This window comes from Eucyclogobius newberryi, unplaced genomic scaffold, assembly GCF_026437365.1.
Source record: "Eucyclogobius newberryi isolate DKJ021-1_F unplaced genomic scaffold, fEucNew1.0.hap1 SCAF_16, whole genome shotgun sequence".
Classification (NCBI taxonomy): domain Eukaryota; kingdom Metazoa; phylum Chordata; class Actinopteri; order Gobiiformes; family Gobiidae; genus Eucyclogobius; species Eucyclogobius newberryi.
The window spans coordinates 24,876,520-24,899,637 of NW_027315790.1; the positions used below are offsets into that span (position 1 = coordinate 24,876,520).

The following is a 23,118-nucleotide window of genomic DNA, read 5'->3' on the forward strand; positions in this document are numbered from 1 at the left end:
TTGAAAAAGTAAAAGGTGTGCGTGATACCTGGAGACCACAACTACTATAATCACTTAGCTTTTACTATCTAGGTGTGCTAACTTAGAAGCTATTGAAAAGAATCCTTGTTTTTTGACGAAAAATATTCCTTAAAAATCTACAAAGGGTTAAATAGAAAAGGTTAAAGGTGTGCGTGATACCTGGAGACTACAACTACTATAATCACTTAGCATTTACTATCTAGGTTTGCTAACTTAGGAGCTATTGAAAAGAATCCTTGTTTTTTGACGAAAAATATTCCTTAAAAATCTACAAAGGGTTAATTTGAAAAAGTAAAAGGTGTGCGTTGTACCTGGAGACTCAAACTACTATAATCACTTAGCGTTTACTATCTAGGTTCGCTCATTTAGGAGCTATTGAAAATAATCCTTGTTTTTTGACGAAAAATATTCTTTAAAAATCTCAAAGGGTTAATTTTTTTGCCCAAAAGGACTATGACATCTAGGATTAGCAACTTGGATTCATGCTCAAAGTTCTTGTTTTTTTTATAAATATGTTTACATTTTTAAGATAACAAACGGTACTTTAGAGACGGTCCCTAACTGGGGCACCAAGCGGCACTTCAGCGCGCAGCTCCCGCATCGAGCTACTGCAGGCGGGGCACACTCAGAGGAAGCTCCCGCTCAAGTTGCGGAGGCGAATATCCAACGTCCAACGTGAAACTAACTTCACCGCGGTGCGTGAGGGAGCTAATGTCACTCTTCTGCTCAGGCCTAATGGAAGTGAGTTTAACATGATGTTGACAAACCACCACTATTCGCCTGATTGTAGGTGATGTATTTGAGAAAACGTTAATTGTTCTAGAGACATGTTAAATTAGAATTTACACCGCAGTGTTTAATACCCCAGACATATGCCACCAAACGGAGGTTTAATAGCACCTTCAAAACGAAGGCTTAAAGGAATATTTTTGCACACTTTATGGTCCATTCACGTTTTGTGCAATACGTAAACCTTAGTCATTTCAAGCCACGTTCAGCAAATTCCAGATGCTCTGTATATTGTAAATGTTTGAATAGTTATTGAGATACTCTCAATAAATTGAGATATTGCCCACCTCTAGTTACACCACTGTATTTTGGTCTATTGACACACTTAATCAGAGTTTGGGAAGCACTTGAACACAGGGAGGTTAAACAGAACTCTTGGTGTGTTGCAGTGGCTGACTGGGAGACCGCTCCAGCCATGGCTGAGACCCCCGAGATCAAGCTCTTTGGAAAATGGAGCACAGACGATGTTCAGATCAATGACATCTCCCTCCAGGTAATTAACACGTGTTTCTTTGGTTTATCAGAAACACCGAGGCTAGAGTCACGCCTGGTCATGCTTCAGTTGTCCTGGTGTGCTAGAGCTCTCGCAGAGGAACTCATCTTTGCTTATTCATCGGCTGTAGTCTGTGGCCCAGTCGATCACCAGCTCAGATACAAGATGATGATGTTGTGTAAAATGTTATATGAAATCAACTTTAGATAGTAGTTTGAATTTACCACATTAAATAAACGGAAACCTATGTTTTTTTGTTATTGGGCTGCACAACATATTGGAAGTCTTGATCATCATCGTCAATAAACGATAACACAATCCGACAGAAATGTACAGATTTAGAATAAATTTAGAATTTTCTTCATATCGCCTTAAGTCTTCAGTTTGATCTAATACATTTATTTATTTGATACAATATAACTGAAATTATTGGCTGATAAAGTATATTTAAAAAATCACGTTAACGTATATTTACTATCCAATATTGTGCAGCCTTAATTTGTAAAGTAATGGGGACTAAACTGTGGCCCAAACAAGTTAATTTTTATGTATTTCTCCTCGATCTCTCCAGGATTACATTGCCGTGAAAGAGAAAGACGCCTATTACCTGCCGCACTCTGGAGGCCGTTACGCCGTCAAGCGTTTCAGAAAGGCCCAGTGCCCCATCGTGGAGCGCCTCACGAACTCCATGATGATGCACGGACGCAACAACGGCAAGAAGCTGATGACCGTCCGCATCGTCAAGCACGCATTCGAGATCATCCACCTACTCACGGGAGAGGTACAGTATGATCACGCACACGTTTCATTACAGGGCTGATTTGTTACTTTTCGATTCGTCTACGTTGCAAGAATTTGGGTGACATTTTAGGTAATGTGGGGAAACAAGTCTTTTGTCAGTGTTAAGAATTGGGCGAATCTCACGTTTGTAAAGAAAGGTACGTGTAAAAATGTGCCAACTTTCTGTAACATGAAAGTTTAGGCCCATCCTTAAACGTTGGAAACAATAGTTTAAACACACAGTTCTGATGATAAAGTCTGATGGTTCAAACACAACCTATTTAGAATTGTGTGTAGGGATGTCACAGTGTCACTTTGTAGTTTTATGATTATTGTGTGGCTATTATTATTAATCCTCATTCAAATTATATGATAGATTTACACTCTACTGCGAATAGCTTTTTCAAATCAAACTTCTTGAATGATGTGTTAAAGTGACATAAATTACCAGATATAAAGGCGTTTTACCGTCAGGTTAATTAATTTTGCTTCTTAAATCATCACAATTACTCTATTTTTAAGCTCTTACAATGATATCATGCCCTGAACAATCACGATGATCGATTAACGGACTCATCTTGACGTCCCTGATTGTGTAGCGTTTGTACTTCATGTAACTCGAGGCTAGAGTCACACCTCGGCAGTTCCCGTTGTCCTGGTGTGCTAGAGCTCTCGTAAAGTCAATTCTTTGTTTATTCATTGGCTGCGGTCTGTCGTGGCCCAGCCAATCACCGACTCAGAGACAAAACCTGCAGTGTTGTTCACTTCCTGTTCGCAGTAAACCTTTGCGTCGTGTCTAAACGAAGCAGTGTGGCTCTTTCTCGTCCAGAACCCGCTGCAGATTTTGGTGAACGCCATCGTGAACAGTGGACCTTGTGAGGACTCGACCCGTATCGGACGCGCCGGCACCGTGAGGAGGCAGGCCGTGGACATGTCGCCTCTGCGCAGGGTCAACCAGGTACGACTAGTGGAATCAGGACTGAACTGGTTTAAAATCCAGTGTAAACATGACTTATTACATGATTTATCTTGTAACGTGATTGTAAAATGGAATGTTTTGACGTGTCTGAAACTAAATTCATAAAAAAAAAAAAAAATAATTATAAGGAACTACAATTTAAATGTGTAAACTTTAACGCTTTTATGGCTTGTGGCTATCCTCACACTTTCCCCAAGTGTGTTCATGATCAGTTGGGTTGATCCACTAGATGGCAACAAATCCCCATTAACACCACTAGATTAATGCATACACTAACTGTAGGCCCCCCCTTTTTTTTGACTAGTGTGCCTTGAAAAATGGGTTAATGTAATTATTTGCCATTTAGTCGTGTCCTGAGCAAACATCTGAACAGGAAAAAAAGCTCAAATGCCCATATTGTAGAAATCTAAAGAATGAGATGCTGAAAGACCTAATTGCTGCCTCTTTTGAGTTGTTTGATCATGTTTTAGTTCTGCAGCATCTGTTCCAACAATAAATCTATTGAAAAACTGTTTTCTAGGGGACTTTTTCAGTTAGCTTTTCACTAAACGGACAATTTGGCTTAGTTTTTTGAGTATTGTTACAGAAAATGTTGCGAAAAATTATATTGTAGCTACTTCATGCCACTGACAAATTAACCTAAAAGCAGAAAAATCACCATTTGGCCTAAGATGTTGATTATTTGACCATTGTAAATTTATTAACTACAAACATGTTTCCCATTGGTTCATAGTAAAGGAACACTATTGGACTCGCACATTTTTTTTGCTAGCTTTCAGTTATTGAACGATAAGTCGATGTATAGTAATATAACATCAGGCCCGCGTGCAGCTTTATTTATGGTGCAAAATGTAATGCTGAAAGTTTGGATGTTTGTGCCGTTCTCCCAAAGTCGAGGCTAGAGTCACGCCTCGGCACTCCCCGTTGTCCTGGTGTGCTAGAGCTCTCGTAAAGTCAAATCTGCGTTTATTCATTGGCTGCAGCCCAGTCTGCCGTGGCCCAGTCAATCACCGACTCAGAGACAAAACTCTTCACGTCGTTACGTTTCCCCCTCTTTCTGTTTTGGCTCCTCGCCGTGGTAATGAATCCCCCCTGTTTGGCGTTTCAGGCCATCTGGCTCCTGTGCACCGGCGCGAGAGAAGCCGCCTTCAGGAACATCAAGACCATCGCCGAGTGCCTGGCCGACGAGCTGATCAATGCCGCCAACGTAACCATAATTCACTTAGAGCGGCGTGATTGCTGTAGATGGAATTGACTCTGGAGGAGACTGCAGTGGAAACGAGAGCGAGGCTTTTACCGTATGAGAAATGCACAAAGTATGGTTCCTGCATCGATAAATGCCATTTAAAACCAGATTATCATGAGTTACTGTGATTGGCCTGATTGATAATGGGGGTTTTGATGCTTTTGGATGGCTGTATTTTTAACCGCAGGCTTTAGTTTAATTGGCTGACGAGGACCACAGCTGTCGTGAAGAACAAATGTGGTTTCAAAATGTTAAATTAGGACTTTGACGACTTTGCCTCGTGTCAGAGTCTTTGATCTGACGTTTGCTGCGTGTCTTTCAGGGTTCTTCTAACTCCTATGCCATCAAGAAGAAAGACGAGTTGTAGAGAGTTGCCAAGTCCAACCGTTAAACAACTGTTCATTACTTTCTATCAAAATAAAACTTTTGAGGGAAATTCTGTGAATGTCTTTTTTTGTCCATTTTACTAAGAAAATGAACTGTTTCCTTCAGTCAAATGTTCAATGTTTTGTAATGTTAGGTTTGCAGAGGGCTGTGCAATTGATACTTGTGATTTCAATAATTCATTAAATGTGCAATAGTTCTGCCTCAACATGAAGCAAAGACATGTTTCTAATCTGCACCTGGTAAAAGCTTAAAATTACAAATATAGTTCAGATACTCGACATTTCAGTTTGTGAAAGTACTTAAGGTTTTGGTTATAATTGTACAAAGTGACACAGCATTACATTGACTAATGGTTTAAACATTAGTTTCTTGCACCACTCCTTTATGTAATTTGAGGTCTATACCAGTTTTCCCTCTGCAGTTTTGGTCTTATTAGACAAATGTCATGTTTGTCTTTTGGGTAAATTATTTGGAACTGCATTCTAATTTTTTAATTTTAGACCCGAGTTAAAGTTCTCGTTAGACTTGGCTAAATCATCTCTTTGGTGGTAAAGCAGCATTTATTGTCAGATAATACACACAAACTACAAGTACATATTATTCGGCGTCTACACTTCATATTAAGGAAAGGCTACAACAAGAGAAACAATTGCATAGACAATAAAAACAACAGCACTTAACACTTCTGATCTGATTGAAATGCGTGGACGTAGTGGTAATAACGCTGTAATAACAGGAATACTTGGCCCTGCGCAGTGGGATATCGCAGTGGTCCTTTGACTTGTATAATCTAAACATATGAAGTGTATGTTATCTGACTTTTATAAATCTAAAGCATGTGAAGTGTATGTTATATGACTTATGATCTAATGCTGTGACATGTTCTGTTTGTCCCTCAGTCAAACGATGGAGCTGAACGCAGGAGTTTACTGAAGATACTTTACTGAGATATTCAGTATTTAACGCAATAATGTCACATTCATGTGCATATAACTGATGTAAATAGTGTTTATTTTACCATTATTAGCAGTATTATCTTGTCTTACGTTAGCCGTTTTTATTTTATCTTTATCTCTATTTTCCCCTCCATTCCTAATTAAGAAATGAGAGGTTTTGTCTATAGTTTTTGTTTATAAGAGTTTTTTTTTATAAGAGTTCTTCTATTAAGAGATCTGATAAGTGATCTGTCCTTTTCCTCTGTATCTACTGTGTTGCAACAACGAAATTTCCCCATGTGTGGACAATAAATGAATATCTTATCTTATTCAGTATGTTCTATTTGACTTATACAGGTTGTTTTATCTTTGTTCATTGTTTTATGTTGCACTGAATCACCAAAGCAAGTTCCACTGTTTGTGAATTCTGTACATTGACAATGGCAATAAACCTTTTCTGATTCTGATTCTAATAATAATGATAATAAAAAGAATGAACAGTACACGGATTCCAGAACTCCTTAATAAGGCAGTCCCACATTGTAGCTTTAAAACTCAACTCAAGCTGTGGCTAAAATCAATTTATCATTTGTAGCTATAATCAGATTTACATTTATTCAACAAGTTAATTCAAGTTCATTATTCTTATTAACTGGTGCTGGGGTTATCCATTGTTGCCACCAGGTAGCATAGTTTTACCCTCTGAGCTGGAGTCATATTTTGGCTCATGTGGATAACACATTCCATTGCAATGTCTGGGTTGGCCTCCATCAAGATGCGAATATGTGTGAGAGTATATAATATCTATATTTTAAATATATATATATTTAATATATATGATATATATATATATTAAAATATATATAATATAAATATATTATATTCAGTCTATATATATCTACATATATATATATATATATATATATATATATATATATAAATATATAATATTCAGTCTATTTATGTAATATTATGTATTTATATATATATATGTATATATATGTATATATATTTCTCTCTATATATATCTAAGATATATCTATATGTATCTCTATATAGATTAGCAATTTGGTTGACATGAGAGAGTGAACCTTGTCAATAGGGTTGTCAAAATTCGTGACAAATTTCAGTGTTATTGGGAAAACAATATAATGATTAATTTAATGATTGATTAATGATTATATGTGATTACTGGGACTGTGACCAAACAATAGAGGAATCTTTTAATTTTCTTTCATTTCCATGTTACTCAACATGTTACTATTCCCTCAATTTTAAGATAAGATAAGATAAGATAAGATATTCCTTTATTGTCCCACATGGGAAAATTTCATTGATACAACGCAGGTAGATACAGAGGTAGATACAGAAGAAAAGAACAGATCACTTATAGGAAGTTTGAAAAACACTCTCAGTAGAAGATCTCCTATAAACAAACCTCCCATTACCCAACAAGGGATGGAGGGGAAAAATAATAAAGATAAAAATAAATACCATTGCATGTGATCACGACAGTAATTGCCCGACGGCACATGGATTGCACATGAATCACGACAGTAATTGCACATATGACGGAATTGCACATGGTTAAGTCAGTATTGCGAGTGTTCGTTATAAAGTCTGACAGCAGCAGGAAGGAAAGACCTGCAAAACCTTTCCTTCACACAGCGAGGGTGGATCAGTCTCTCACTGAAGCTGCTCTCCAGAGCGGAGAGAGTGTCCTGCAGGGGGCGACACTCATGGTCAAGCATAGAAGTGAATTTAGCCAGGACCCTTCTGTCCCCCACCTCCTGCACCGAGTCCAGAGCACAGCCCAGGACGGAGCTGGACTTCTTGATGACTTTGTCCAGCCTCCTCCTCTCCCTCTCTGTGATGCTGCTGCTCCAGCAGGCCACACCTACAGGAGCTGATGCCACCACAGAGTCGTAGAAGGTCTTCAGGAGTGGCCCTGTCACTCCAAAAGACCTGAGTCTCCTCAGGAGGTAGAGCCGACTCTGGCTCTTCCTGTACAGTGTGTCTGTGTTATGAGTCCAGTCCAGTTTGTGGTTCAGATGAACACACAGGTACTTGTATATGTTCACTGGTGAGGGGGCAGTGGGGTGGTGTCTTGTAAAATACATTTACCCTTAGTTAATCTTAGTTTTTTTTTACTTGAGTTATTACTTTGGTCTCTACAATATTTTGACTGAAGTTTTTTAATACTTTACTCCCATCTCTGCTTCCAGGCTTTATATCCCCAGCCAAAACTGACACTTGCCATTCCGCCTTGTGACATGGCTCCAGACAAAAGCAGATTCAGCAGACGTTGGTCTGGGAAACAGGTGGAGTATGACATAAACTTCCATTTTATCCAACTTTAGGGGATGAAAGAGGGAAAATAAACACCGCCTGACATGATGCATAAAAGACCTAAACAACTTTGACATTTGTGTGGCAGAGAAGCAGGAAGAAAGTCGTCCAAAATGATCTGTTTTAGTTGGATCGTTTTAACCAGGTCTGCTCAACAGCTTTGGACCAGCGAGATGGACAAGCACGTGTTTATAAGTTTTATTTGGAAAAAGTCTATAGTACCACGACAGAAAACAGAGTTCTGAGGACCACCAGAGCTAAATCAGGTCTATAACAGGATTATTTCAATTTTAATTAGAAAATATGTCTGTTTTAACCAAGACATCACTGAAGGACGAGCAAAAATGTCAAAAAATGTACTTAAAATTACAAAAAAAAACTAGAATTGAAGAAGTGTCTGCACATACCACCTCAAAGACCTCAACACTGGATCAAGAATGAACTACAACAGGACCTAAACAAGTCCACACTGGCATTGTTTGTGAGAAGGTTGTTTGAGTTTGAGAACATGGCATCAAGTGAAATAAAGATTTCAATCTGAGACTGCACTTTGAATATTATGATTTCACATGTACTGGAAAAATGGGACAGGGTCCCAGTATTGAGTATTATCTGATCAAAAAATAAAGATTATATAAATTTCAGATTTTGGACAAACTTGTACATTATTCCCATGGATCTATTATTTCCTAGGACAAATAAAAAGACAACCCGTTTTGACCTGGCTTCAGTTTAATTACAATGATCTCAAATGATCTCAAACAATCCATCATTATACTTTACGTATACAGACTATTGCAAGCCGAAATATTCCAAAAGTCCGCGCTGACTGTCACGCTGCTGCCAAAGCCTCATGGCGATGTCGTCACAAAAGTGGGAGGTGCTATACCAGTATTCAGGAAGTAATGCGGAACTAAAAACATTTTAGTGCCAACCATTGGCGCATGGCTCCAAAAAGTTTTTAGTTCCGCATTACTTCCTGAATACTGGTATAGCACCTCCCACTTTTGTGACGACATCGGCGACAGCAGACCATGTGAAACACGAGTCAGCGCGGACTTTTGGAATATTTCGGCTTGAAATAGTCTGTTTACGTAAAGTATAATGATGGATTGTTATATTCATCTATACATTTACATGTATCATGTTGTAAAGCTCTGATATTTAAGATAATTATAAATAAGTGTTAAGATAAAAAGTCCGGTTTAATTGACAATGAATTGCATTTGCTCATTCAGAGGTGTAATAACACCCTCATCATTTTCTGTAGTTTTTGATTTGGGTATTTATTTTGTTGTTAACGTTTCAGTTATTAATTTACATAATATAATTTGGCCAATTTGCAGAAGTTTTTATCAAATGAGAAGAAATATAAATCATAATCATCAATTCTGTTACATAATGGAGTTAAGCAGTATTTAATTATATTCAGTTTCCTTGTGTGTCGTTTTTGTATCATGTCAATATTTAATAAATACAAAAAAATTGTTTATTAATGTATTTAAGTGTTTAAGTGAGATTGTAATAAAACAGTGACACACTACTGATTGTACCGGCAAATGTCTAGAATAAGATGTAACAGGGAGACCTGATTCAGAGATGATCCAACACCTCCAGCAGAAATGATTAGGATATAAATGATTTCTAACTGCCCTCTCAATCTCTGACGGAGAAGGTAGATAGAGAAGGTTTTTACACCTTTGTTAATTACATAGTGAGGAAAGTAACTATTAGACAAACAAATACAAATGTTCCCCGTTTTAATCTGGCTTCAGTTTTGTTAAAATGATCTCGTTTAACCTTGGTTAAAGTTGTGTTAATTTTATTTATTTTTTTAAATTGGAATTTTTTGAAAAGGACAGAGATGGATCTTTAGATTTAGCTGAAAAATAGTGGAGTCCCAATGTGAAGCTGCATGTTGAACATGTTTGTTCGTTGGTTTTACAGGTACTGATGATGAGCAAACTATGACCAAAGGGATGCAAGTTTGTCAAAGATGGGAAGGACTGATGATCAGTTGTGCTCGAAGAAGCTGTGATACTTTCAGAACTAAAGGACATTACGGCAGCTGTGGCCATGCTCATGGGACTCCTTTACTGAACATGAACATTGTCACTAGGGATTTCACAAAACAACACAATATCACATCACAATAAAAAGGCGACTTGGTCTTTAGGAGCCATGTTGAGAGAGATTGGAGGGAGGAGCCTGGTTGGAAAGGTCCTAGAAGGCAGAGACCGGTGTCGTTAAAGTCTCAGTGGGAAGAACCTTGATAGGCAAAGGTGGCCTGCACGGGGATGCTATTGATGATGATGGTCTCTATGGGAAGTTCCTGGAAAGGCTTCTAGTTGTTCTGGCCGTGATACATGTGGTAAAACAGAGCCTGTTGTTCAGGGCCTTGTGGAGTCTGTGCTCCAAAGGAGATCTCACATGACCCCCATATGTCACCCAAATTCCTAATCTCTTCCAGATTCTTTCAGTTCATGTGGTGATCTTAAATAATAAATAGACCCACATTTTTTGTATATTTATTGATGTTCAGGAGTCCAGCTAGTTTACAAAGTTGATCTGTGGAAAGAGGTGGCACATATCTGTTTTACAATCTTTTGTTTCAAGCCCTAAATGTCATGGGAGCAGCCGCATATGGTTCCACAGGAAAGGCAAAGAGAGGCGGTGTTATCTTACCAAGTTTCCTCTTCTTTTTGCCCTAAAATGACAAAAAATAAATGAATTGTTTTAAATTGTTTTTAAAAGTATTACTGCATTTACTTTAGTTATTTTCTTTAATATTGTGATATATATTGTTTGTGTGTGTCGGTTGGAGAGTCTCCACAGTACTTGTACACACATTAAAAGTAGAGGTTGTGTGTTGGTGTATTAAACCTCTTACAAAGTTGTCTAAGATGGACCATCCAGGGTACTTGGCCTCGTGAGCTCTTCTCCCTCTGTGAGCCTTTTCAAAGTATGGCGCCTGCTCCTCGGTTGACATCATCTTCCACTGGAGACACATGTTTAATATAGTGTTCCAGAGGATGTGATACACAGAATCAGTTACATTTGTATCATGATTATTGTGGTCCAAATGTAATGGTAAAGATTTTAGATGGATGATTAAAAAAGGTTTAGAAGGAACAAATTTCAATTTCAATCTGCATAAATGTGTATAAGATAAGATAAGATAAGATAAGATATTCCTTTATTGTCCCACATGGGGAAATTTCATTGGTGCAACGCAGGTAGATACAGAGGTAGATACAGAAGAACAGATCACTTATAGGAAGTCTGAAAAACACTTTCAGTAGAAGATCTCCTATAAATAAATAAAAACTCCCATAGACAAATAAATAAATAAATACCATTGCATGTGATCACGACAGTAATTGCACATGAATATGTGTCACGACAGCACATGAATTGCACATGAATTTCACAGTAATTGCACATACGACAGAATTGCACATCAGTATTAGGTTAGGTCAGTATTGCGACGGGATAACGTGACGATCTCCGGGTAAGACGACTGTTCTCCGCAGTTTCATGAGTTCCTCCTTTGTGGAAACGCGGTACGGCGCCGGAGCCGGGGGGCGGGGCCGGAGCCGGGGGGCGGGGCCGGGAGACTCTGAGCCAAGACACATCGCAACGACACGACGAAAACACTCAATCCAGCCGAATAAAGTCAAAACAAGTTAATTTAAAGCGATTCCAGTGCGTGTCCCGATCGTTCGTGAAGTTCCTCTTTCATATAAACGTGTATATAAACGTGTACCGACGACACGCCGTACTTTAGCGCGGCCGGAGGGCGCGGGGGGAGGGGCTGGTGGGCTCGCTCGGAGCTAGCTCACGTCACAACAACACAACGAAAAACGCTCAAATCCAGCCGAAAAAAGTCAAAAACAGTTGAATTAAAAAACTATTCCAGCGCGTGTCCCTATCGTACAGTAAAATAGAAAAAATATACTAACTATATTTACAAAATATAGGAGATAAAGCACAATAAGTGTGAGAAAGAAGAGAGCGTTTACACCGGGCTGCCAGCTGTACCAGCGCCTTATGACGTATGTAAATCCTGATAAACATCTGAACAAGTGGCCCTTTAAAGTCTGTTTTACCATCGTTTCATATTGCTTTTTAGATGATTTTTTAGATTTATATGACATTATTCATTCACTTTGCAAACTTGATGATATGCTGTGTGAGTGTGGGAGGAGTCAGTCACTCTCACACCACATTTATCCTGCCCAAGGACACAATATTATACAATAGTCCAAACTGGGATCCTCTACCATGTGAGCCACTTTCTCTCAGTGTCCTCCCTGTGAATGACTTGAGTTAATCCTGGTCTAGTATTTAGTCAGTCCCACTCACCCTCTGGCCAAGCACCGTGTTGACTTTAGCAGAGTCTGTGATGTGGAGCTCATCCACCACATTCTGCCTCTGCTCTGCCCTGAACAACATGAAGGCATTGGGAGGCTTTTTAATGTATGGTTTGTGCTCCGTGTCCTCCGGCGTCCTCCTACAAATACAGGACACACTGTTAGAATTATATGAAGGGGACTTACTGTATGTTAGGGCTGAACACCGACTCATCACAATATTAACTTTGTAATGTATTGTGCAGCCTTCGTCAAATATATTCAATGTATTTTTGGGCCATTGTTCTTAATTACCTTGAAGCTGCATGGTCAGAAACATGGCTTCTTGACTCCATTGTTGTGATATTTGGAAAACTGTAAAAACATAAAACGGATTATTCATCTGTTTATGGGAAGAAAACAGTCACAAAATGTAAACTAATCTAAACCTGTTCAAATCTCTGTGCATGATTATAAATATTTGCATAGTTTATGGGAGTTTCCTGTGGCTGGCCCCAAACTATGGGACAGTTTTCCCTGCATATAAAATCAGCTCTAAAGACATTTTGCATTGAAGTTGTCTTACCCTTGTCTTTCTCCAAAAGAAAAACATGATCATATTTTACCCATTACAGCTTTTAAAAGTTTAATTTAGTTCTGAGATCTGAGACCACTCGTTTTACTAAGTTGAACGTCGCAAAACTCCAAAGAGCCTCCTCTAATCTGTTTTACATTATGTTATCAATATTTATGTGCAAAAATATATTAAACTATGTTGTAACCTCGTACTTGTTAAAAATTGTATATAAAATAAAACAAAGCTTTCTCTAAAATCGACAAACATTTCACCAAAACTGGTCTAACTGGAAGTTAAGATTAAAAGGATTACTCACCAGTTGCAGAAGAACGGTATTTTTAAAGCTTCGTGAGGCTTCAAATTGAGTTTTTTGAGCAAACGTTGAGGAGGGATTGTTAAATGTGGCTCACTGTTCGTTTATCAAATGAGAAGTGATTTTGAGCAGAACTAATTCTCACATTTATACCTAAAAGTGACGTTCTAGAGCCACGGCCTTTATGACATCACGGTTATGGCCGAGAATAAAGGGTTGAAAAAAGAATCAGTGTGCCGGCTTTATGACGAACACTCGCAATACTGACCTAACCATGTGCAATTCCGTCATATGTGCAATTACTGTGAAATTCATGTGCAATCCATGTGCCGTCGTGACACATATTCATGTGCAATGATCGTGATCACATGCAATGGTATTTATGTATTTATTTATTTGTCTATGGGAGTTTTTGTTTATAGGAGATCTTCTACTGAAAGTGTTTTTCAGACTTCCTATAAGTGATCTGTTCTTCTGTATCTACCTCTGTATCTACCTGCGTTGCACCAATGAAATTTCCCCATGTGGGACAATAAAGGAATATCTTATCTTATCTTATCTTAATAGAAAAAGAAGAAATATATATCAGGTATGTAACACTCGGCCGCAGAGGAGGGGGGAATAAAATCTAAAGATTAAAGCCTAAAGAATAAAGCCTAAAGAATAAAAGTCTAAAGAATAAAGCATAAAAAATGAAAGACTAAAGAATAAAGACTAATAAAGCCTAAAGAATAAAGTCTAAAGAATAAAGCATAAAAATTAAAGACTAAAGAATAAAGACTAATAAAGCCTAAAGAATAAAAGTCTAAAGAATAAAGCATAAAGCATAAAATTAAAGACTAAAGACTAAAGAATAAAGACTAAAGAATAAAGCCTAAAGAATAAAGCCTAAAGAATAAAAGTCTAAAGAATAAAGCATAAAGCATAAAAATTAAACACTAAAGGATGGCGGAGGAGAGTGGATCGGGGATGGAAGACGTTCTAGACGGCGTGGAGGAGCAGCCTTTTCTGCCTGCACGTGCCCGGAAACGTAAAAAGTCCCTTAGCTCGTCCGAGGGTTCTGGGAATGAGCAGCAGGATGAGGCTGAAGCTATTGATGTCCGGGGTGAGAGCAGAGACTGTAAGGTGATCATAAAGCTTGCACAGGATAGTGCATCCTTTAAGGAGTGGAATTCAGTGGCATTGTCAAAGAGCCTAACTGTAGCTGTGGGAGTGATCAAGAGTGCGAGTGTCCTTAGAGATGGCTCGCTGCTGGTCGTGTGCAAGGACGCGGCTCAGCAACGGAAGGCGATTGGAACTAAACGTCTGGGTGGAAAGGACATTCTTGTGTCTAATGCTGAAAGAAACACGGTCAGAGGAGTTATCGTAGGTGTACCTACGGCGACGTCTGTGGATGAAGTTAAGGAGAATTTGACGGGAGTTACGGTGGTGGACGCTAGGCGTTTGAAGGTGACCCGGTTTGGGGTAAGATGTGACAGCTTGTCGGTAATGGTAACACTTGAAGGGAGGTGCCTGCCTAGTAAGGTGTTCATTGGGTACATGTGCTATAGCGTCAGGCCATATGTTCCGCCGCCCCTGCGTTGCTTTAAGTGCCAGCGCTTTGGGCATATTGCAGCGGTCTGTAGAGGGAGGCAAAGGTGTGGTAAATGTGCAGGAGATCATGAGTATGGGAAGTGTGACGTGGGTGCAAAACTGAAGTGCTGTAACTGTGGGGAAGAACATAGCTCTGCCTACGGGGGATGCAGGTTTAGCAAAAGAGCTGCTGAGGTGCAGAAAATAAAGGTCTCTCAAGGTATATCCTATGCAGATGCAGTCAAGAAAGTTTCAAGTAACGAGTTTAGAGTAAATACAGAGAGAGGAGCCAGCGCTGCTCCCAGCCAGGGCGAAATGAGAGAGGCCAGCGTGGCTCCCAAGAAGTGTGAAGGTTTCAAGAGTGGAGGTCCCAAGTGTGCAGGTTCCAGAATTAATGAGAATACCCTGGTTGTGGATAGAGAGGATTTTGTACTCTTTATGGTGGATGTTGTAAACTGTGCTGCTCAGACTCAAAGCAGAACTGAAAGGATCAGGATCATTGCTAAAGCTGCAGGGAGATTCCTTGGAACAAAGGAGCTTGATTGGGCAGATATAGAAAACAGGCTAAAGGCGCTAAATGGGAGTCGGAGTGATGGGGGTCTGCTTGTGGGGAGTCAGAGTGATCAGAGTGACGAGATGGGGGTGGGGGTGGTCTCCTGTCCTCGCCCAGTCTCGTAGACGCACGGCTACCAAGCAGCGACATCAGTGGAAATATTAAAGCCTATAGAATGAAGCCTGAAGAATAAAGCTGTACGGTGGAAGCACCGAACGTCAAAGAAGGAGAGGAAGATGAAGAAGAGTCTCCCTGGAATAAAGCCGGTCACAAAGACATATCATGACCTCATGGGCTTTGTAACACCAAAGCAATGGAAGGAGTACTTTTACGGACTACGACAGAGTCTGAGGACTTGGAACAAAGTACCGCCATAAAACAACAACTGTGAGGAGACCTTGCTCAACACCCGGTCTGGAGAGACGGGAGATGGCGGAGGAGAGTGGATCGGGGATGGAAGACATTCTGGACGGCGTGGAGGAGCAGCCTTTTCTGCCTGCACGTGCCCGGAAACGTAAAAAGTCCCTTAGCTCGTCCGAGGGTTCTGGGAATGAGCAGCAGGATGAGGCTGAAGCTATTGACATCCGGGGTGAGAGCAGATACTGTAAGGTGATCATAAAGCTTGCACAGGATAGTGCATCCTTTAAGGAGTGGAATTCAGTGGCATTGTCAAAGAGCCTAACTGTAGCTGTGGGAGTGATCAAGAGTGCGAGTGTCCTTAGAGATGGCTCGCTGCTGGTCGTGTGCAAGGACGCGGCTCAGCAACGGAAGGCGATTGGAACTAAACGTCTGGGTGGAAAGGACATTCTTGTGTCTGATGCTGAAAGAAACACGGTCAGAGGAGTTATCGTAGGTGTCCCTACGGCGACGTCTGTGGATGAAGTTAAGGAGAATTTGACTGGAGTTACGGTGGTGGACGCTAGGCGTTTGAAGGTGACCCGGTTTGGGGTAAGATGTGACAGCTTGTCGGTAATGGTAACACTTGAAGGGAGGTGCCTGCCTAGTAAGGTGTTCATTGGGTACATGTGCTATAGCGTCAGGCCATATGTTCCGCCGCCCCTGCGTTGCTTTAAGTGCCAGCGCTTTGGGCATATTGCAGCGGTCTGTAGAGGGAAGCAAAGATGTGGTAAATGTGCAGGAGATCATGAGTATGGGAAGTGTGACGTGGGTGCAAAACTGAAGTGCTGTAACTGTGGGGAAGAACATAGCTCTGCCTACGGGGGATGCAGGTTTAGCAAAAGAGCTGCTGAGGTGCAGAAAATAAAGGTCTCTCAAGATATATCCTATGCAGATGCAGTCAAGAAAGTTTCAAGTAACGAGTTTAGAGTAAATACAGAGAGAGGAGCCAGCGCTGCTCCCAGCCAGGGCGAAATGAGAAAGGCCAGCGTGGCTCCCAAGAAGTGTGAAGGTTTCAAGAGTGGAGGTCCCAAGTGTGCAGGTTCCAGAATTAATGAGAATACCCTGGTTGTGGATAGAGAGGATTTTGTACTCTTTATGGTGGATGTTGTAAACTGTGCTGCTCAGACTCAAAGCAGAACTGAAAGGATCAGGATCATTGCTAAAGCTGCAGGGAGATTCCTTGGAACAAAGGAGCTTGATTGGGCAGATATAGAAAACAGGCTAAAGGCGCTAAATGGGAGTCGGAGTGATGGGGGTCTGCTTTTGGGGAGTCAGAGTGATCAGAGTGACGAGATGGGGGTGGGGGTGGTCTCCTGTCCTCGTCCAGTCTCGTAGACGCACGGCTACCAAGCAGCGACATCAGTGGAAATATTAAAGCCTGTAGAATGAAGCCTAAAGAATAAAGCTGTACGGTGGAAGCACCGAACGTCAAAGAAGGAGAGGAAGATGAAGAAGAGTCTCCCTGGAATAAAGCCGGTTGTTGTTGTTGTTGTTGTTGTTTTATGGCGGTTGGCATCCAAGTGTTGCATTACCGCCAGACTTTATTCCTCAGACTTGTTGTCTGAAACAACAACAACTATTCTAGTCACAAAGACATATCATGACCTCATGGGCTTTGTAACACCAAAGCAATGGAAGGAGTACTTTTACGGACTACGACAGAGTCTGAGGACTACGACAAAGTCTGAGGAATAAAGTCTGGCGGTAATGCAACACTTGGATGCCAACCGCCATAAAACAACAACAACAACAACAACAACTACGACAAAGTCTGAGGAATAAAGTCTGGCGGTAATGCAACACTTGGATGCCAACCGCCATAAAACAACAACAACAACAACAACAACAACAACAACAATGGAAGGAGTTCTTTTACGGAATACGACAGTCTGAGGACTACGAAAAGTCTGAGGAATAAAGTCTGGCGGTAATGCAACAATTGGATGCCAACCGCCATAAAACAACAACAACAACAACAACAACAACAACAAAAGAATAAAGAATAAAGATCCTTCCTGGACAGGGAGAGCATCAGACAGAAGATGCCATTCAACACATCCTGTCTGCAATCCGATTTCCCAGATTTAATGCTTTGCAATGCAGAAAGGCTGTCAGAGGCCACCACAATGCCGCAACACTGCAAAGCAGATTCCGCCCATTCCAACGCCAACCGTATCGCTATAAGTTCCGACGTGAAAACAGAAAGGCGATCTGTCAACCTCTTCTTGACCGCTAGCCCCAGGTCAGGCACAAAATAAGCGGCGCCAGTACGCCCACTCTCAGGATCCCTAGACCCGTCGGTATAAATAAACACATCACCTGAGTGCTTATCGATGAGCGCTTGAACGGCAAACTGCGGTGCCCTCCCAGCGACTCCTCTAAGCTTGCCATGCAAGCTAACATCAACAGGAGCCGGGACAAACTTCCACGGAGCTATAGCAGACAAAGCCACCGACGGGCTCACACGCAGATCACCAACCCCCGCAAGCCGCGCCTTCGCATTTCCTACCTGGCTGAAAACCATACCGCCAGCCTCACTCTGCCCCCCATCAACCCTGAGAAAGTCCCTCACCGGGTGAGAGCTCGTATGACCTTGCACATTCACCCAGTAAGCCAACAGAAGTTCTAGCCTCCGGAGCCGTAACGGCAATTCCCCCAACTCAACCTGCAGCGCCGAGACAGGGGAGGTCCTAAAAGCCCTACAGCAGATGCGCAAGGCCTGGGCTTGCTCCACATCAAGCTTCTTTAAGTTAGTCTCAGCCGCAGACATGTAGGCTATACAGCCATAATCAATAGCCGCCCTCATGATACCCAGGAGCGACCTTCTGCTGGCCCCCCAGTCCTGGCCGGATAGACAACGAAGCAAGTTATTCACCCTTTTGCATTTACCACTGACCTCATCAATGTGCCGACGCCAACTAAGCCTCTCGTCAAAGGTGACCCCCAAGAACCTCACCTCCCTGACCTGTTCGAGCACCTGCCCATGCAGTCGAAGGGAGACGTCCCTATGCCCATTGAAGAAACAGATCACTTGAGACTTCCGTACGGACAGTTTAAACCCCCACTTCAGGGTCCACTGCTCCACCTGCTGTATTGCCCTTTGCAGTTTCGCCTCGTAAAACCGGAGATTCCTCCTTCTCACCCATAGAGCGCCATCGTCAGCATAAAGGCTCCTCCCAACAGACCCATCCACGTCGTCAAAGATGTCCTTAATCATAACATTGAACAAGATAGGGCTACACACACTCCCCTGCGGGATCCCATTCTCCACCCCACAGACCCCAGAGTAAGCAGCGCCCACTCTGGTTTGGATACGCCGGCCAGACAGAAAGCTCCGGACCCAGTTAAACAGTTTAACCTTCACACCACACTTCCGCAGCTTAATGAGGAGCCCATCCTTCCAAACCATATCGTACGCCTTCTCCACATCAAAGAGCACCGCAATAACCTTTTCTTTCTGAGCCCTGGCCAGCTGGATATCAGATTCCAAACACAACACGGAATCCATGGTGTTCCTGCCCCTACGGAAACCACTCTGGTACGCGGGAAGCAAACCCTGACTCTCCAAGAAGTAATCCAACCGCTCGGTAACCATGCGCTCCATCGTTTTCCCGAGCTGCGACGTCAAGGCAATCGGCCTATAACTTGAAGGGTCAGACGCTGGCCTACCCGGCTTCAGAACCGGCACCACCGTAGACTGTTTCCACGCAGATGGAACACAACCTGAATCCCAAACACGGTTGAAAAGACCCAGGACTAGCCCAAGCGTGTCATCAGTCAAATGAGAGAGCATGTCATAGCACACCTCATCTTTACCCGGGGCTGTCTGTTTCGCCTTAGAAAGTGCTCTCCTTAGCTCAAACAAACTAAACGGAAGGTCAAGGTCATCTTGAGTCGAAGGCTGGTGCCCAATCAGCTCAGAATTCTGGGCCAAAGTACTCTCCCTGTAGTGCCTTTCCGCAGGTGAGAGATTGTCAGAGCTGTGCACCGACACAAAGGTGCTGGCCAACAGTTCAGCTTTGTCAACGTCGCTGACTGCTTCAACACCATTCAGTATTAGGACCTGGGTCCCATGACGGCGCTCAACCCCATGCATCCACTTAATCATCCCCCAAACATCCCCGAGACGCGTTTCTCTCCCAATTTTGGAACAATACCGCCTCCAATAGGCACTCTTGGCCGTTCTCACAGTTTTCCGCACAACAGCGCGGGCCCTCTTGTAGTCAATGAGGGCACCCTCAGTGTGGGCAACCCTTAGCCGGCGAAACGCCGCATTTCTCATCAACAGCATGACCACATGCTTCAGTCCGCCACGGCACCCGCTTCCTATGTCCACTACCACCACTCTTAGGAATCGTGCCTACCGCTGACTGCGTGATGAGCGAGACAATTGCACTATTGAGATCATCCACCTGAGTCAATCCTCCTTCCTGCAGAACCCTAGAACCATCATCAGCTTTCCTCAGGAAAGCCCCCCAGTTCGCCCTTGCCAACTGCCACCTCTGGATCCTCGTCCCCCTGACCACACAGCTCCCAAAGCCAATCACGGTGCGGACTAGATAGTGATCGCTACCAAAAGAAAGATTACCAAGAACCTCCCAACTACAAACACCAGCTAACTCCTTGGACACAAGTGTAAGATCTATTGCACTTTCCGCACCGGTCCCCATATCATAGCGGGTCCCACCCCCATCATTCAGACAAACCAACTCCCTTTGATTGATAAAACCCTCTACCACCTGCCCATACCTATCGGTACCACTACCGCCCCACAAAGCGCTATGCGCATTAAAATCCCCACACCACACGGCCTTTCCCCGAACATCCTTACCGATACTATGTAAGGACTCTAACGTTAACTCACCACACGGATTATAAAGGTTAACCACAGTAACAGCTTCACCACCCAGCCAGACCCTCACCGCCAGGGCCTCCGGCGCTTTACTCACACTGACAACAACGTAATTTAGGTCATCTCGGACAAACACAGCCACACCTCCGCCTCTACCCTGCTCCCTATCATTCCTAACACACACATACCCTTGTATCCCAAAACCCCACCTAGGTCGTAACCAAGTCTCCTGCACGCACATAACGTGAGGCTTGTTCAACAAGGTAGAGACAAAATGCTTAAATTCCTGGCCATTAGCACGAAGACTACGCGCATTCCATTGCAAGACAACCACCGCCATTATGAGCCCCCGGAACCTGACGGCGCATCGGGAGCCCCCCCACTCCCACTGCCAGAATGGGGCAGGGCGCCCTCCCGCAGCGCATCCTCTATCTCCGTCCACTCGGGGCCCCCAGCTCCAAAGTACTTCCCTGCAGCCTTAGCGATGATCTTAGTCTTTTCGGATCTCTTCTTGGTTTGCCCAGTACAGTTAATCACTTCCACTATAAAGAGGAAGAAATCTTTCCTCTTCACAACCAGTACATCCTCCGCACCCACAGGGCCTCTGCCCGTGGAAGCCACACTCACAGGCATCCCAGTGGGGACCTCCCCCTGGCCGCGGGCAACGCTGCCCCCTCCCCTGTCGCCTAGGACACCAGCAGCACTGGCAGCCCCCACTGCATCCACCGTCACCTGACTACCAGACACCTTCTTGACCGCATCCGCGTAGGATATGCCTTGAGAGGCTCTAACTTTTTGCACCTCAGCAGCCCTCTTGCTGAACACGCATCCCCCGTAGGCAGAGCTATGCTCTCCCCCACAGTTACAGCACTTGAGTTTTGCTCCGTCGTCACACTTCCCATACTCGTGGTCTCCTGCACATTTACCACACTTCTGCTTCCCTCTACAGACCGCTGCAATATGCCCAAAGCGCTGGCACTTGAAGCAACGCAGGGGCGGCAGAACATATGGGCGTACGCCATAGCGCATGTACCCAACGCACACCACACGAGGCAGGATCCCACCTTCAAATCTAATCATTATCGACAGGCTGTCACACCTTACCCCATCCCGGGTCATCTTCAACCGCCTAGCATCCACCACCTTAGCTCCAGTCAAATTCTCCTTTATGTCATCCACAGATGTCGTCGTAGGGACGCCTACTATAACTCCCCTGACCGTGCCTCTTACAGCATCAGACACAAGAATGTCCTTCCCCCCCAGACACTTAGCTTCAATCGCCTTCCTTTGCTGAGCCACGTCCTTGCACACAACCAGCAGCGAGCCATCCCTAAGGACACTCGCATGCTTGACCACTCCCACAGCTACAGTCAGGCTCCTTGTCAACGCCATCGGATCCCACCCCTTAAAGGACGCATTATCCTGCGCGAGCTTTATGAACACCTTACACTCTGAACTCACATCCCCGACATCTGCAACCCCCCCGCCCTGCTCCTCACTGAGAGAGCCCTTCATAGACGAGCAAGAAGACGCCCTACGCTGCACAGGATCAGTGGCTCCAGGGGAGTCCTCCCCGCTGTTCATATCGTCACCGACCAGGTCACGCTTCCTCTTCTTCTTCCCCGTCATACGGACCGAGGCGTTCCTCTATGTTGCCGTAATATCCAAACTGTTGTCGTTGTTGTTTTTTATGGCAGTTTGCATCCAAGTGCACGAGGTATTGTAGTTGTTGTCCCTGTCCAGGAAGGGTGTGAGGGTTTCCTTCATTTGGGTCCCTGCGCATGTGGGGGTGGATGGTAACGAAATGGCTGATGCACTGGCTAAACGTTCCCTTCGGCGGCCATCAATTGATGTGGCGGTTGAGTTGGGCAAGTCTGAAATCAAGCCCGTTATCAAGAGTCATGTGGTCGGCCTTTGGCAGGAATTTTGGAGCCACTGTGTTACTGGACGGCATCTCTATCACATACAGGGTAGTGTGGGTCCTTGCGGGTCTATGGGCAGGAACGCGTGGGAGGAAAGGGCCTTTCGACCGCATGAGGATTGGCCATACTGGACTCAATTGGTCACTGAGTAGGATAGGCAAACATCCGACCGGTCTGTGTGGTCACTGTCGGGTGCCAGAGACTGTCGAGCATGTGCTGATTTGCTGTGAAGCTTATGATAGGGAAAGGGCCGGGTTGGCCTTGTGGTTTCGGAATAATGGGCGGGAGTTCAATCTGCGGAACGTTCTGGCGATCCAGTCACAGGGTTTGTGTCAGGCTGTGGTTGCTTACTTATGTAGCACAGGGCTGGGTAAACGTTTATAGAGGTGGGGGGTGTTGGAGACTGAGCCGAGGATGAGGAGCAAGAGGATGTTCTAACGCGCTTGGACTTCATGGGCCTAGAAACGCCAAAGTGATGGAAGAAGGACTTCTAAAGGATAAAACGACAAAGACGTCCCATGACCTCATGGGCTTTGTAAAACAACAAAGACGTCCCATGATCTCATGGGCTTTGTACTTCCAAAGCACCGAACGTCAAA

The 23,118-nt window shown here is 43.3% G+C and overlaps 1 protein-coding gene and 3 non-coding genes across 5 annotated transcripts in view; all 4 read left to right on the plus strand.

Moving 5' to 3' along the window:
- Window positions 1–1,197: 1,197 nt before the first annotated feature.
- Window positions 1,198–23,118, plus strand: part of LOC140362067 (small ribosomal subunit protein uS7-like) — a 252,108-nt gene continuing 230,187 nt past the window's right edge. Inside the window, exons 1-5 of one of the 2 annotated variants that reach the window (XR_011927051.1) lie at window positions 1,198–1,303; window positions 1,875–2,084; window positions 2,913–3,041; window positions 4,171–4,269; window positions 4,631–4,730. Coding sequence is in view for 1 of the 2 variants with exons in the window: in XM_072448096.1 (XP_072304197.1) it covers window positions 1,226–1,303; window positions 1,875–2,084; window positions 2,913–3,041; window positions 4,171–4,269; window positions 4,631–4,675 (561 nt within the window). In the remaining variant the exon portion in view is untranslated. Of the gene's footprint in view, window positions 1,304–1,874; window positions 2,085–2,912; window positions 3,042–4,170; window positions 4,270–4,630; window positions 4,747–23,118 lie in introns of those variants that run through there. The other variant, XM_072448096.1, reaches the window with a different exon arrangement.
- Window positions 1,339–1,469, plus strand: LOC140362338 (small nucleolar RNA SNORA3/SNORA45 family). The gene has a single exon (XR_011927068.1). It is a non-coding gene; the product is annotated as a small nucleolar RNA SNORA3/SNORA45 family (small nucleolar RNA).
- Window positions 2,701–2,831, plus strand: LOC140362335 (small nucleolar RNA SNORA3/SNORA45 family). Its single transcript, XR_011927065.1, has one exon. It is a non-coding gene; the product is annotated as a small nucleolar RNA SNORA3/SNORA45 family (small nucleolar RNA).
- Window positions 3,954–4,089, plus strand: LOC140362336 (small nucleolar RNA SNORA3/SNORA45 family). The gene has a single exon (XR_011927066.1). It is a non-coding gene; the product is annotated as a small nucleolar RNA SNORA3/SNORA45 family (small nucleolar RNA).